Source organism: Antedon bifida, chromosome 6 (assembly GCF_963402885.1).
Source record: "Antedon bifida chromosome 6, ecAntBifi1.1, whole genome shotgun sequence".
NCBI lineage: Eukaryota > Metazoa > Echinodermata > Crinoidea > Comatulida > Antedonidae > Antedon > Antedon bifida.
In genome coordinates this window covers 10,800,879-10,818,880 of record NC_136231.1, presented here as the reverse complement: position 1 = coordinate 10,818,880, position 18,002 = coordinate 10,800,879, and the positions used below count along the sequence as shown (strand labels likewise).

Genomic DNA, 18,002 nt, shown 5'->3' with positions numbered 1-18,002 from the left:
GCATTCACGTGAAGTTGTGCACCTCCTATTGTGAATGACGTCAGAAATGCGCAACGTGACTTACGCGCGATTTTATGAATTTCGCGTATTTATAGATTTAAAACCATATAACAATTTTAATTGAAACTTAGCAAAAGTTTAATTTATATTATGCGCTAACTTTCTGTGGAAAAAAAATTGCGTGTTTTACACAAAGTTACGCGCGCATGTGCATTTAAAATTTCAAAATGCGCACAATTATTTTCTAATCAACTTTCTACGCGTTTCATGTCGTTCCCACGCGTGCGCAAATTTTTACGTGTGCGGTGCGCACGTAGCATTGAAAACATATATTTTTTGCGTGATTTATGTTTTTCCAGCCTCTTCTAGTAATTTTACCAACTTTTAAACAATTTGGATTTAAGGTTATGTCATACGAGCACGTCGAATTGGTCAATTTGCGCGTGTTTTTGATGAAAAAGTTCATAAATTCGTCAAAATTATGCCTTTTTTTAAACAGTCGTAGTTTCTAAACTGCACGGTCAACTTTTTGTGGATGACATATTCTGGAAGTTGATGAGTTGTAGATATCGGATCATGTATCAATATGGCTAACCGGACATTGTGACGTCATCGTATGGCCACGCGAATATAAAATTTAGGATTTTTGTATCTTTCGTCATAGCTCATCACATTTAATAGAGCGCATCTCCACTTATCCGTTTTCCATTTTCACCCCGATTTTGATATTGTCTAGGTCAATCAACTATCTTTCGCATGAGTTAAAAATATTTTAATTTTTTGGACGTCATCATGCCTAAAAATTTAAATTACGTGTGGCATTAATTTCATCTGTACAGTAAATTTTAAGAATAAAATGTGATAATCACGATTAAAACGTTTTCTGGAAGCTATTGGATTGTAGATACGAAATCATGTGAAAATGTTGCCAATCTGATGATGTGACGTCATCATATAGCCAGTTAACTAAAAAAAGTCGTATTTTCATTTTTTTGCGTAATAGTTCATTACATTTAAAAGAGCGCGCATCAATATTTCACATATTCAAATTTCTTCTGCACGTTAATATGTTGTTGCTGAGATAATATCCTTCCGAAATTGCTATCTTTGTATTTCATTTTGATGCCGCCGCCATGTTAAAATTTGGAATAAATGGCGGCTCCCTTAATTTCAACTAATCTACACTGTATGTAATATGTAAACAGATTTTACTGTTTATACCGACTGTAATGGAATAGCCCAAATTGTTTATTTCCTACCTATTTCTATAATGTAGCAGGCCAAATAAGACATTATTTTTACAGGATAGAGGGAGGCAAACAATATTTTTCTCGTATCAGAGCCGTTCATCGTTGTTAGGAGATATGTGATTTCTATTACATTTTCTGGTTTGTTTGTCAGTTGCTTGTCCGGCCTGTAGGTCATAATGCCAACGTGAACGCTTCCTTTTGGCCTCAACCTATCCCCTTAATGTTAAAAGGTACGTTGTTAAACGTCCATGTTTCACCACTTGCGCGGCGGATAACCAAACTCGTCAAGTTTCATGTCTAGTTTGCATTTTTAAATTTTAAAGATGTATTGTCCCTTTGACTAATTCCAAAAAAATAAAAGATTTCGAAAAAAGGTCGGTCAATTTGAAGTATCATAATAGTTATTAACTATCACCAAAAATTTGTCGGGAAAAAAATCATTTAACTGAAATACAGACGTTTTTTTGTTTAAAAAATAACTTTGACTTCCAGTCAAAGTTTTCGATCAAAACATATCCCATAATGAAACGCGCTTGTTTGGCTACTCTGTATGCATAATCATAAAACTTCCTCACGATCTGTGTGAAAATACCTTCTCAACCATGACGAGTTGTAAACAATCCTAATTAGCATTTAATTTGATTTAATTTACAGGTTTTTTGATACGAGTAGTTTTAAAAAACTTCTTTTCAAATTTGCCCGTTTGTTTTTGCCGTTGCTGTTCTATTTTTAGTCAACTGAAACTATTTTTAGTTGAAAGGCTGGTTACATAACCATGGCACCAAACTTGCATACACATACTTAAGACACAAAAATAAACAAGAAATATTTCTTACAAAAAACGCTGCTCGCTTATTGACGTAACAGTTTTAAAGATATATTGTCCCTCTGAAAAATATTGTTTATTTCAAATTTGTTTTTGAATGTGTCATTTTATTGTCACATAATAGTTATTTTACCTGAAAAAATGTAATTTAAAGCAAAAAATACTTAAATTGTCTGTCAGACAATGGTTTTTGAGTTATAATTAAACGTTTCTTTTCTCTTTTTATACGTGAATAAATATTATTTTTTTGTTACAAAATAATTTTGAATAACTTTGATATGAAACACAGACTCAATTTCTGTCACTTTAGTTTATTTTATTGCTAAGGTCAAGTCTGGGGGTCACTTCATCTCGCCTAGAACTGTTTTAGGCATGCAACTGAATACCCTCTAGAGACAATGTGTGTGGTGGTTCTTCCACAATCTGTTGATTCGCGTCAACCAATCAAAGGGCAAGAATCCAAAATCGTTCAACCGTGAGCCCTCAAAGACTCTCTTTTCCCAGACGTTCTTTGGGTTCAGCAGCTGGGACCTATAAATTATAGTTGAGTTTGAAAATTAGCAAAAATGTCAGCCTCTAGTACTATAACTGCTGCTTGCTTTCAGCTTATAAATAAGTCATCTCTTGTGACGTAGCGGGCTAGAGCAGCAGCATGAAAAAATATATATAAATTTTTTCGATGACATTTTATGTAGGATAATTTTAAGTTCACAACTTCTAGATCAATAGTCTAGCATTCATGTACCTCTGACCTATATATAATGTACATTGAAGAATAATCTCTGGTGGGCTCCAACCAAATGTACTTATTAGTACGGGCTTTTGGTGAAGTACCCACTGCATCCTTGGATGCGATTCTATTACCAGCACAAGCTTGATGGTCTATAACACCAGGCTAGTGATCTAAAGGACATGGGTTCGAGTCCCACCCGAATATTGATAACTAAATTTATGTCAGAGCAGGGAAAACATTTTTTTTACCAAACGACCTACTCACCCTTTATAAGCATAATACAGACATTAAGTATCCCGGACAATTGAAAACCAAGAAAGACATGAAACAACTTAAAGAACTAGCCAATGAAAGATCAGACTGGAAGAAACTAGTAAAAGAGATTTACGTAGCAGCCCAAGCGGAAATGTCGGCAGACTTAACAATGCTAGTAGATAGTTTAAATTCAAAAATTGCTAAGAAAAAGACATATTTAATATATTAATTATACATTTATATTATTTGAAAAAAAAACTTTTGTGCTTTTTATGGAACAATTCTGTGTAAAATCTGTAATGTTAAAAAAATGCATAGCAACAGTTGCTATGGCAATGGATATTTAAATTTTTGTCATTGTTTTATTCATTTTCCAAAACCATAGTATGTTTCTAGCCAGTTTAAATGATTATTGGTGAGTAGTTTTGGAGAAAAGCAATTTTTCTGGTTCCCAGAGATTGTGTGGAGTCATTTGCAGAGGATAGTCATAAAGCAGCATTGAAACTTTGGAAAACTTCACGCTTGCAGTTAAATACCTAGGGAATATAGTTATTTCAAACTGTGGTATAGTGAAGACATCAACCAGGTGTCCAATGTTTTTATGGAACAATTCTGTGTAAAATCTGTAATGTTAAAAAAATACATAGCAACGGTTGCTATGGCAATGGATATTTTAATTTTTGTCATTGTTTTATTCATTTTCCAAAACCATAGTATGTTTCTAGCCAGATTAAATGATTATTGGTGAGTAGTTTTGGAAAAAGCAATTTTTCTGGTTCCCAGAGATTGTGTGGAGTCATTTGCAGAGGATAGTCATAAAGCAGCATTGAAACTTTGGAAAACTTCACGCTTGCAGTTAAATACCTAGGGAATATAGTTATTTCAAACTGTGGTATAGTGAAGACATCAACCAGGTGTCCAATGTTATTGGGAATGAATGTCATCAAACACTTTACATCTGACATGAAGAAGCAACTTAATTTCACCAAACGACTAGTCAATCTGCCTCAAGCCATTCAAGGTCTATTACAACTTGACACACAAAAGAGTAGTCATTCCACCCATCTCCATGTTCCACCTAACTGATAAGGTGATATGTCATAAACCAACACCACCAAAGTTCAATCTGTTGTTATGGTTGACAATGGGAGTGTGTTTATAGACAAAATCAGTGTATACTTTCAATCTTTAGAAACAAGCTGTAAAGAACAAGTTTTTAACCAGCACACTGGGCTAACCAATGACGAAGAATGAGCTAAAGCTTTTCTGTTGAAGCATGCAAATATATTCGCTGAAAATTATGAAGATCTTGGCCATACAGATAAAGTAAAACACCATATCCAACTTTTCGATGACACTCCAATCAAACAACCATATCGACGCATACCACCATCCCAATTGGAATAAGTACGAGAGCATATTAAGTTGCTGAAGAATGCCGTTATTCCAGAGTACCAGTCCGTTTGCCTCACCAATTGTTCTTGTCCATAAGCCAGATGGTTCATTGAGGTTGTGTGTTGATTATCGCCAGTTCACCACAATTGATTTAATTTCTGGTTATCATCACCAGTTTCACTACTCCTTTCAGATTATTTGAATATAACCGTATGCCATTTGGATTATGTAATCATAGTACTATGTAATCATATTACTATACACTGGGCCCTCTGGGAGAACAGTCTTTGACTACCCAGTATAAAGAATAAATAATAATAAATAAACCTGATCCCATCATGTAACACTTAATGTGCTAAATAATCAACCTACTCCTACATAATCCAAACATAATGCTCTAAAAAATCTTTTCCGGTGACAAGTATCTGAAACATGTTTTTACTGCCTTATAAAGAAAGAGTTTCCACCATCATTTGTGGTGAATGAAACTTTATTTTAACTTTGATAAAGGGAAGAGTTTCTTTTTCTGCAGTACAGTGAGTACTGTGGGTAAAGGAAGGATTCCAATATCAATAACTAGACTGTTTGCTCGCTGCATAACTCTTTTTTTTCAATTTATACATAACTCATCATCATTGTGGTTTATCATTTCCTTTTATTGAATCTATTGACATTTTCAAAGCTTCAATGAAAGATTGAGTAATTAAAGATTTCTCTCTTTAATGTAGAAATAAAATGTTAATATGATATACATTACAATTGTTTTCTTAGTTTTATTTCTGTAAGAAATTCACTTACTCTAAATATCTGACGAAGCATCGCGTTCTGTTGGTAGTCATCATGCCAGCCTGACTGTGCTTCTGCCAGTTGTCCTAATGTCGGCATCGCTAATGATGACTTCTTCTTATCATTTACACCATGTTCAAGATTGCTCATGGCATCTGCTGCTCTCTTCTTTAATTCTTCCTTGTCTGTTTGAGCAATGTTTGTATTCATTAAAAAACTTACCAATTAATAATTTATAGTATAATAATAATCTAGAAGTGTACCACATTAAACCATAAAAAAAAAGATTTACAAAACATTAAAATGTTTTCAACTGTACTCCTAATGGAACCAACTTTTCTTATAATGGAAATAAATGTAAAGCATACTCACCCTCTGGTACAATTTGTTCATTTTCCTCCATATCCCATTTCTGATTCTTCCTTCGCACACCACTAATGCACTTGTATTCACAGTTTTTTGGGTCAGTCTCCATCACCAGATAGTTATCGCATAAATGACATTTCATCTTGAATTGGTAGATGGGTGTGGTGTAATAATTACCAACCTTCTTCTTCTCTGCATTATATCGAACTCCTATAAACACAATTTTTTTTATTCTTCTAATAATAATATATCTCAATCAATATGAAGTTACCCATTTTCACGAGACATGCTTAAATAAAACTGTACACACCCATTCCAATATGTTTACCACAGCCTTCACACCAGACATTATATGGCATTTCATATCGAATGACCAGAATACCAAGGTGTATCTTCTTAGCACGCTCCCGTAATGGATGAGTGTTATGATACTTATCAAGGCTCTGGTGCTTTTGTGGATCAAAATCCGGAGGATAATACTTGTTTACTCCTTTGCGTTCCCCCTGTGAATTAATATATAAACAAATATTATTAATTAAAGTTCAGATGATGATAGATTAATCAGCAATCTATCAGGCCTACCTACAGTAGGAGAATGATGTATGATGCTCGGAACTGGAAAGAACCTCTACTTATTTGTAATTGTTTGTATGTCTTAATTAGTTATATAAATCATACTGTAAATTATAGAAACAGTGCTCATATTCGGAACATGATCTCATAATCGCGTCGAGCATAGCTCATTGGCGAAAGTTCCGTATTTTTTAGTTGTATGAAAAAATGTCTCTGGCGGGATTCGAACCTGCATACCACTAGACCACAGAGCCATATATGGTATTTTCACAGATTTTCACCCACCAGATATATTCTCTCATACAACAAACGCCCTCACAATCAGTGGAGGCTTAACAAGTCAGAATAAATTCCAAATTTAATTCGCAACGGTTTTTAAAATAATATTGTGTATGCAAATCAATTGTGTTGCACTGTGTAAATTATATATAAATCATACTGTAAATTATAGAAACAGTGCTTATATTCGGAACATGATCTCATAATCGCGTCGAGCATATCTCATTGGCAAAAGTTCCATATTTTTAAGTTGTATAAAAAAATGTCTCTGGCGGGATTCGAACCTGCAACCTCTCGCTTACAGGGCGAGTATCATACCACTAGACCACAGAGCCATATATAGTATTTTCACAGATTTTCACACACCAGATACAGTACATTCTCTCATACAACAAACACCCTCACAATCAGTGGAGGCTTAACAAGTCAGAATAAATTCCAACTTGATAACTCCTCGTTATTTTATCATAATTTTTTTTCTGTAGTATTTTTTCTTTCTGTCCCTTTTTTGTTGGTTGTGTATATCTAAAATGTGCAAACGTAATATTTCTTAGCTTTGTCAACATTTACGTGAAGTTGTGCATTCCTATTTTTAATGACGTCAGAATTGTGCAACATGACTTACACACAATTTAATGAATTGATTGAAATGATTGATCATAGAATAAACACTTAACAGCCATTTTCTATTATCACTTGGTAAAATTTTAATTCATATCAAGGGTGAACTTTCTGTGTTTTACACAAAGTTACGCATACACATGCATTTAAAACTTTAAAATTCGCAAAATTAATTTCCAATCAACTTTCAATGATTCATGAAATTTTACACATATAAAAAATTCCCACGCACGTGCATTTTTTGTACACGGAATGTAAAAATCTTGTTTTTTCAATTAAATTATATTTCTGTAGTCTTTCCCAGTCATTAAAAAAAATTGAACCCATTTCATGTTATACGAACACGCTGAATTAGACAATGTGCGCACATTTTAGTTGAAAAAAAAATCATACTTATATTGAATCTATTATAGTTCATAAATGATGACCCCTATTTTTTATAAACTTATTATGCAAGCAGATATGTTTTAGATATGAATTAATGTAAAATTTTTACCTATGGGATGTTGTGACGACATCATATGGCCACATGAATGAAAAAAATATCTTGCAATCCGTACATTAATTTCCCCAAGATTTAATATTTGTTTGCTCAATCAATTATCGTTCGCATGAGTAAAAACCATTTAAATTTTGATAATGACATCATGTCAACAAATTGTAACAAACACTTATTTTCATCTTTATTTATAAATTTCAATCTGTTATTACAGCTCCTCCGAATGAAATGTAATACAAGTTATTAAAATGTGTTCTGAAAGCGGTTGAATTGTTGATATGAATTCAAATTTTGCCTTTTGGATGTTGTGACGTCATCACATGGCCAGTTGAATAAAAAATGTCGCTGTTGCATCATTGTTTAACACATTTAAAAGAGCGCGCATCTATATTCTACATCCAAATTTCTTCAACATGTACAGTAATATGTTGATGCTCAAATAATTTTCTTTCGAAATTGCTATCTCCAGCTATTGCTATCTGTTTTATTTTGATGATGTTATGTTAAAAAATGAATAAAAGGAGGGTCCCATAATTTCACTTACTGTATGCTACACTGTATATAGTATGTATACAGTATACTATGTACTGTATACTAGATAAAGCTGTGGGGCCAGGATCTTCCTGACGTGGGGGATAAATTACCCGACGTGGGGGCTATGCGAGCATCACAAGGCTGGGGAGTGCCAAGGGCCCCCCTTTTTCCATTTTTTATAATACATAAATAAAATACTGCATGCAAAACACATTGCACAAGGTCCGATGCAATGACTGTGTCAATCCATTCTTTCAATTTAAAAAATGAAGTGACCTTTAATGTTCAAAATAAGTGGTAAACTAGCAGTGGGTGAGTGAGCATGCACAACTTTTTTAGTCTCGATTTTCTCGTTTCAAAGAGATATTTCTCTGTGTTTTTTCCTACTCTCTCATAAATCAACGTTATTAACATACTAGGACTTATCATGTAAACTTTTAAAGATGATGGTCAATGCTCTCTCGGTGTAAATTAGCAGTGAGTATTTTACCCCATGATACCGCATCTATTGTCCTTGGCTCGCCGTTAAAAGAACTGCAAGGTTAAATATTGCTGTTCTAGCCATATGCAAATCAAAATCCTTTAATTTCATTAAGATTACCAAAAAAAAATCTGTGTCACTTATGCAAATTAGTAAATTTGGCCGAATTTTATCAAAATAGAAACATTGTACATTGAAACGATGTATCGATGCAACAGTGCGGCAAATATCGCTACAGGCAGTTTGATTTAAAACGCAACACCGTAAGAACAGAGAAAAACATAAGTATTAGTGTCAACATTGTCATATTTGTCCGTGTTGTAAACTGATTCAAATGATCTAGATTTCCCTGGAACTCAGATTTCCCAGGGGTCCCTTGGTGGCTCAGGGGAGTCAATTATTGGTGACCCCGCCCTTGATTTCATCGCTGATTGCGCCCCTGGTATTGAATTGATTTATTGATTGATTAACCATAAATCAGTAATGAATTAAATTGTTTTTACCATTATAGAGGAGTTAAAACAAAAGAAAAAAGAAAAAAAAGTGGATAAAAACAGATATTGTACACAAAAAGCCTAACAAAAGTACTAATTATTGATGAGTTGCTACTAATAATGATAATTAAAAAACAGGCTTAATTTATAATATTAAAATAACAAATGAAACCCTGTTAATAATTCCATAGACCCCAACAAAAACTTTTCAACATTAGGTCATATATGTAGATTTTTCTAAAACAGAGACACCCAAAAAAAAAAAAAAATTCTCAATATTACGTTATTATTATAGATATTAATAATATAGTAAAAGATCAATATTTTGGCACATGTGGCATTTCATACATATAATACTTGACCTGTTTTTTCTGACAAAAATTGAAACGCTGATTGGTGGACAACATATCATATATGTAGATTTTTCTAAAACAGAGACACCCAAAAAAAAAAAAAAATTCTCAATATTACGTTATTATTATAGATATTAATAATATAGTAAAAGATCAATATTTTGGCACATGTGGCATTTCATACATATAATACTTGACCTGTTTTTTCTGACAAAAATTGAAACGCTGATTGGTGGACAACATAAGAAAAGAAAATTAACAACAGACTGGAGGATCGTCTATTATAAAACTGTGCGATATTATATGAAAACAACATTTTGAGAAAAACAGTTTTGTTTTTCATTTTCTGCTTTTATGTGTAAAATAATGTTTATCTCATAATACTATAGGCTCCTATTGTGTATTGTAGCAACATTTCAGAATATTCCATTTTCAAACGAATGAAATATAGGGTTTATCAGGGGTGTTAAGATTTTTGGTTGATAATTAATGATATGTGCCAGAGACTTCGGCACCTATCGGAAATAACTAATTAAATGAAATTGTTTGCAATAATGTTGTTTATTAAATTTCATTCAAAATATAATTGTTGGTAAAATAAAGTTAATATTGCTGTTTTTTAATATTTATACTCATTTATTTCACATCTGGACGGCCATGGCTAGGCCTGCTATTTCATGATGATCGATTGCGTAATCCCTCAAGCACAATTTCAGGGCTCGCTTGGGAGGTTTGGCAGTTTGGCACACACATGCCAAGGTTTGGTACATAAATAAAACGCCGTGGCTAAAGATACGGTACCGTATCCTAACTTCCATTTGCTAAAGATAAGGTAAAATTGCATTAAGTCATAATCATTCAGCCAATGGGGTTCTGGTACGTGTGCGACGTCATCGTAGAAGGACTTTGGATTTTTTTCATATCGCGCGGCGTCTGTAGTAGAGAATGCCTATCGGCGGCGTCAGGCTGCATGGATGTGTGCGCTGATTCTGTGACTCAGCCCCGGGGCCAGACCTACTGTAGCAATGTTGAATCAAGAAGTATAATAACGGGCGACAACGTCGATGCTGTAGGCCTAGTAATAGAGCAAGTTCATGTGGTTGGTAGCAGTACATAAAGCGTTTAAAACATGCACTCAATCTCAAATATTTATTTAATTATACAACATACAGCTAGTAGTATTATAATCCGATATGTTGATAGCCAAATTTGAAGTAAAGGAATTATAATTGACGTAATGCAATTTTACCGTACCTTTAGCAAACGGAAGTTAGGAATAGGATACGGTACTGTATCAGCCACGGCGTAAATAAAAAACACATTTTTTATTATTGTTTGTTAATTATAAATAGTTATTTGATAATTCACTGTAATTACTACTTATATAAATACTAACAACTCTACTAAAAAATATTTTGTGATGCTTTTAAAATAGACATGTAAATAACGAATTCCCCTGTAGATAAGATAAATTTTATTGAACGCTTTTGTACTGTATGCGGCACACATTTACAAGGCAATGTAAAAACAGAAAGAAAAGTATCAAAAATAACATTTAAGTCTTAAATAAGAAACGAATTATACAAGTAAAATGAAATAGTAAAACCAAGGTAATCTTACAGATCGAACAATACTTAACCTATAATATGATGGGCATTGGAGTTAATGTTATTATCTATTTATTACCATTATTTTTGTTGTCAGTTAATTAATATTTTCAAGCTTAAAGCGAATATTATCATTATTTAATATTATTATTAAAAAATATAATTGATAATTCAAAGTAAAAGTAACATTTCAAAGTAACATTTATTTTCTTCAAATAAAAACAGTATACAAAATGGTGTAAAGAAAGGTAATATGATTGAAGAAGGCATGTTCAAAAAAGCAAAAAGCTTGTGACAGACATGCCCAAACAAAGACTAGATTTAAACAACACGGAAAAAGAAAAAAAAAATAAAGAAAATAAAGAAATAACAATATATAAATTTACATTACATGGGTTAAACTAAATAAGAAAAATAACTAAAAAAATAATTTTGGTATAAACTAAGAATTGTTCGTCTTCTTGTTACTCATCATTATAATTATTATCATAAAATGTAATATAATAAAAATTAATACTTGGATGTGATATATCTTTTAAGTTTAAATGAAAAGCTTTTCTTAGATACAGTATCTTTAATATTTGAAGGTAGTTTATTCCATAGTTTAGGTCCACTAAATCTTATGTTATATTGAAATGATGTTTTTTTATGAAGAGGGATATGCATATCCTGTACAGTTCGAGTTCTATAACTGTGAAAAGATGCGTTTGGTTGGAATAAATTTGTAAATTGAGGTGGGTTTAGGGAGTTAATCGATGAGTAGAGAAAAGTACACTGTTGATGATAGTTAAGGTCTTTCAACTTTAAAAGGTTTAGGGAGGAAAATAAGGGATCTGAGTGAGCTAGTGGTGGTGCACCTGATATTATTCAAACTACTTTCTTCTGTTTGATAAATAATCTGCTAGTGTTGGACTCATACGTGTTGCACCAAACTACATTGCAATAGTTTAAATATGGTAAAATATGAGTACAATACAATGTATTGTATGAAGAATGTTTTTGGGAAGAAAAGAAGACAGTCTAAAAATGATACCAATAATTTTTGGATATTTTATTTTCAATTTCTTTAATATGTTGCTTCCAAGTGAGACCTAAATCAATGGTAACACCAAGAAATTTCGTATTTTTAACAAGTGGAACAATATGTTCATTAATTTTAATATGTCTATCAATCATCAAGATTTACAGGTTTGCGAGTGTTTCGAAACAAAATAGAACAGCATTTCTTAACGTTAACGGAAAGTTTGTTTGCTCGGAAATATTCACACACTTTAGTCAGTTCCTGGTTGACAACCGCAAAAAGTGACTGAATATTTGGATTGGTATAAAGGAGGGTAGTATCGTCAGCATAGAGGCAGAAAGAAAATAATTTAGAGGATGAACAAATGTCATTTATATATAAAGAAAATAAAAGTGGGCCAAGCAGTGAACCTTGGGGGACTCCACATGATATTGGTGTAAAATGAGAGGTAACATTGCTATATTTAGTACATTGAAATCTATTTGACAGATAACTTTTAAATAGATCATGTGCAGGTCCACGGATTCCATAAATGAATAGTTTAGATAAGAGAATGTTATGATTGATAGTATCAAAAGCTTTTGATAGATCAATGAATGTTCCAATAGCAAAATGGTTTTTTTCAAATGCATCCACAATACTATTAGTAAGTTGTAAAAGAGCCATTGAAGTATCATATCCTTTTCGAAAGCCATATTGATGGTAAGAAAGAATATTGTGTTTTAAAATAAATTTGTATGTCCGATCATAAATGATGCGTTCAAACATTTTGGAGAAAATTGACAGAATGGAGATAGGACGATAATTGCTAACATTAGACTTGACTCCAGATTTATAGATGGGGGTTACTTTTGCAAGTTTTAATTTGTTTGGAAACACTCCTTTAGACATACTGTAGACAGGTTAAAAATATAGCAAAGTGGGTGAGAGATAAGGCTACATGTTTGCTTAATTAATTTTATTTTATACTGTTATTATTAAAATAAATGCAACTGTTATATGATTATTTGTTCTTATTATATTTAATTTCAATAGTTATTTGTAACCTGCCGAGATCTAGTACATATACCCGGCCCTAGGCCGAACTAGACCTAGCCTGGCCCTCTTGTACTGGCGGTGGTAGAGTAGAAAAGGGTTCCAGGACAATTCGGCCCTGAGACGATTCGGCCTGGGACTATTCGGCCCGCTTTTGGTGGGACGATTTGGCCCACTTTTGGGCCGAAACATCCCACTTTGTGGGCCGAAACGTCTCACTTTAGACCAAATTCATTTTCATTTTTTTGGGTATTTATCAAGTTTTTAAAGGTCTTTAACAATCCGTATTTTATTGATATTGACAATGTTGATATAATTATATAATAAATTACTAAAAAAACGTAATTTTATATTCAATTTATTACTTCGAAAACCTTGTTTATTTCGTGCATTCGCCAAGCGGCCAACAGAGGGCGTAACTTGTTTACATCGTTCGCGTGACTAAAAATTGATCATTTTCGACAATGTTATCAAAATGTTTGCTTTATTATTGCATCTTTATCCCTACAGCCAGTAGAGTAGTACTAGGCCTACCCCATAGTCTCTCTGAAAATAAAGTTTGGGGAAAAAGCTTATTTTATGCTTATAAAATGCATATCAAAGCCGATCAATGTGTGCCGAATCGTCTCAGGGTCGAATCGTCCCGGGCCGAATAGTCCCGGGCCGAATCGTCCCGTTACCGTAGAAAAGTAGTAGTAGGCTAGGCTAGTAGTAGTACTAGGGGGATCCAGTCAAGTCGCCCCATCGCAAAGTCGCCTCATACAAAGTCGCCCAATACAAAGTCGCCCCATCGCAAAGTCGCCCCAAAACAAAGTCGCCCCTGCACAGTCGCCCCATCGCAAAGTCGCCCCATTACAAAGTCGCCCCAACGCAAAGTCGCCCCATCGCAAAGTCGCCCCATCGCAAAGTCGCCCCATCGCAAAGTCGCCCACGGTTTTATTTCTGTATGATTATGAAGCGCCGCCGCTAGTAGTACGCTGTTTTAATCATATCGGTTGCGTTTGATATCGATTGCGTTGTTACTTTGGTCGCGCTAAATGTCGCATACATTATAATGTTTATCCTATTATATACATAATTTGTGTTTTAATTTTTATTTTACAGGTTTTAATGGAGTGATGTGCTTTTACTAAATCATTAAAAAAATACTCCCTTGTTTGAAAGTTCTAAAAAGATTATCCCTGATTTATAGTTTCGAAAATGTTAATTTAATATGATTTTAAAATTAGTTACCAGAGCCACAATTACGAATCTTTCTTCAACCTACGCGTGGATACCAGCTCAATTTTTAGGATAATATAATAAATGTATAAATGTGTAGTAGGCCTTCGTATAGATTTACAGTAGTTAAAACAATAACAGTGTTGTAAGACAATGAGTGTTATAGGCTACTTGATCATTTTGCATTTATTGACAAGTTATGTGTCTTAATTTTATGACTTTTCAAAATGAAGAAAAAAAAAAAAATTTCATCGCCGATATGATTGTTTTACATGCAGGTATTTTAGTAAAATTTAAAACGCTACATATTGACCATGGAAAAACCATCGTACAGTATCGTGTGCGTGTTTTTTAAAAAGGGGAATCCCCGACGGTCAGCAGAAAGACGTAGCAGCTGTGAGGAAACAGATACCAGAAGGCGCAGCTCCGATTGGTTTCAGAGTTTCAGATGGCGAGTCGCCTTTTATTCAACAGCACAATGATCATTTTACTGAAGAAATTCTTTTCAACCCTTTTGGTTATAGAACATTCTAATTATCATGCCTAATAAATATCCTCATATCGGGTGTTTATTTAATTTTAAATTAAACAAGACAGAGACACGGAGTAATACGTACACGGACGTACGACGAATACACACACGCACGTCATCATTTACGACATATAGTGGTGATATGATGCAATTTTATAATGGATATAATGATGGGATTGCCTTTCAAGGCTTACAATCAATGTTCATTGTAATACTATGTATATAATAGTAAACTGAATGTTTATAAATAAATTGTTTTACGTAATTTGTTGCATATAAAATAAAAGACACAGACGCAGCCTACGTTTCCTATAAAATATTTCACATTTAAATAATTATGTACTGTTAAATGACATTACATTATGCTGGATAATACTATAATCTTAAACTATGTTTACAAATTGTCATTTTTTAAGGCACACATCTTTCTCATCATACTGACCTGTAAAATAAAAACAAAAATCAATTATTAATATATAGTCGGAGAGCCGCGTTGGGAAATATGACCGTTATCGCTGAATTTTCGACTTCGCATGACGTCATAAATTTTAGAAGCCCTCTCTCGGCACAGAAGCATCAACGTTTCGCGCGAAAACATTAGCATAAAGTATACGTCATTTAATAGCTGTTTAATAAACATTAGTAGGCGAAAAATTAACCATATATGGTAAGATCAGTTCCTTATATGTTTAAGATGTCGCAGGTCACCTAATTTTCTGAATAATTTGTTGGATTTGTTGTCAGCGACAATTTCTTTCCAAAGTTCGTGTGCGTCCGTCAAAACTGAAGTTTTCTAACAGGTGTTTGTTTACAAATTTTCCATTAGTGGGATTTGCATCCCATACAGTGAATTACCAAAAAACCGACGTATATGGATAGAGTAAGTATCAATAGTCTGTTTTACGTTAAAATTGGCTTGAAACCCTATTTAAGCTTCCTATAGCGAACATTTTAAAAAAGGTCCTCATGTCATATATTGTTACGTCTCGCGGCACTAGTTCCGTCGTGTGTGGTGCATGGTGTGTTGATTGTGGTTGTTGTAGGTGAGTATATGCACGACCTGGTGGATCGTTGTCGTATTATATCGGCCTAGGCCTAGTAACATGTTCTGTTAATAATTTAAATACTTTAGTTACAATTTAGTATTATTAAAGTATCGTTACAATCCTACTCTATATTGAAGATGCATTGGGAAGTTTTAAAAAGATAATTAAGCAAATCGCAGCCTGATACAGGTATAGGCCTACCTATTCTATATAGTTAAATATTTATTTATAGTAAAATTATTGACAACTGAGGGGTACAATTTATTTATAATATTAATAATTATTACAATAAACAGACATAAGGAAATTTTGTATTTGCTGCTTTTTCATGGTAGGCCTATATCTGAAAATGTTTTCAGGTTGTTGAATAATTATACTGTATAACGATGCAATGTTTTGTTCATATCATAGTGACAATTATTTAAATAGTTTCATTCATTACATTTCAGCTATTCATTTTCATTTTAGGTTTTTTGTTGGTATCAAGACTCGACGATTTTCTGTCTCGTTCTTCAATATGAGGTTGGACGGTGGAAGCTGTAATGGTTTTCTCGATTTCAATATCATTGCTGCAGCTGGTAGTTTTTCATTTTATTCGCTAATAATAATATAACATATACATTCATGCGCATTCAAGTTTTAGAAGCGTTTCAGATCAGTCAATGATAAGATATAAATTAAGTTGCAATTGATTGATTGATTTACTTTATTAACCAGAGTCACACAGATACATACAATATAAACATATAAAACAATCATAAAATCAGTACAACCGTAAGACTCACGTAAGTTAATATGATATAGGCTAAGGCCTAGCTAGTTTGTTATGTTTGATGAACAAGGTGCTATTTAAATAATATATACAGTAGTAGTAGTATTTACTATTTATATCAGTATTGTTTGAAAGATATTTGTATTAAAAACTGCTTTTTCACATTCTGTATACGTAAAAAAAAAATTGGTTGCTTGTGTGAAATGCAAGTTGTATCTAATAAAGTAATATTTATATACAAGTAAATGATGGACTTATATTTTTATATCTTGGTTTCAGCTGGGCCCATAATTATCTTTTTTTAAAACATGACCATATAAAAATACACGTTTGAGTCTCTGAAACAAACATGCCCGATTTTATAAAACATTCCCCATATATAAATTGAAATGGGTTATTTATTTTTATTTTTCCATTTATTGTTTTTTTAACAGTTTTTTATTTGTTCTGGGCCTAGTTTCTCCTTCAGGCTTCTTCAGGCTTCTTCTTGCTTGGTATATGAGCAGAGCTGGGATAGACCTACCACCAGCCTAGACTATAGAATACCCAGCTACTATTATTAACACTCACTAGGATAGGCCTACCTATCTAATATAGTATTATATCAGAATTACTCAGCCTAGCTAGGCCTAGAAAATACTATTTTTAGGCCTAGCTAGGCTAGAAATCAAGTAAGTAATTATAGTAGGTAGCCTTTCCTAGCTCAGAAACCAAATAGAACAATAATCGGTGAGCAAATTGAAATCTTAGGCCTATGACGTAATACGCCTGCATGAAAACCGTATTGAACACAGACACGATTCGGTCCGGGACGATTCGTACCAGCTTCGTAAAACGTAAACAAAGTTTCAAAATGGCGATTTTTCGATCGAAACAGAACAGAACTGTAGTAGGTTTGGTTTGATTAGTGGGAGTTGCATCCCAAGAAAGCTTAAAATTAGATTTTTATTTTAATAGATAGCTTAATAGTTTATCTTGAAAGGATTTTAAATTCGCTTTGAAACCTTATCTAGAAAATATAAAATTTAATGATTTTTTACCATCATTTAAAAAAAAATTAAAGTAAAAAAGTTTATACATAAAATAATGATATTTCTTGAAACAAAAAATCTGTGGAATTTAGATCACAGTTTTTATCATTATTTACGCTTGTAGTTCAACTATTGAAATACGTTTATTGATTTCATTTAATATCAAAATTATACCATTTTCTAAGTGTACTAAAATAGCAAAAATTCCAACATTTTCCACGAAGCGCGCCCTCACAATGAATGAAATCAGTGATGCGTTACCAACGCGGCTTTCCGACTGTATAGGCCTAAT

At 33.0% G+C, this 18,002-nt stretch overlaps 1 protein-coding gene across 1 annotated transcript in view; it reads right to left on the bottom strand.

Annotated features, from left to right (window-relative positions):
• The window catches only part of LOC144845556 (coiled-coil domain-containing protein 130 homolog), a 35,487-nt gene that overhangs the window by 16,603 nt on the left and 882 nt on the right, over positions 1–18,002 (bottom strand). The window contains exons 2-4 of the mRNA XM_078702970.1: positions 5,922–6,114; positions 5,618–5,821; positions 5,258–5,430 (exon numbers count right to left, since the gene is read on the bottom strand). Coding sequence (XP_078559096.1) covers positions 5,258–5,430; positions 5,618–5,821; positions 5,922–6,114 — 570 coding nt within the window. The remainder of the gene's footprint in view (positions 1–5,257; positions 5,431–5,617; positions 5,822–5,921; positions 6,115–18,002) is intronic.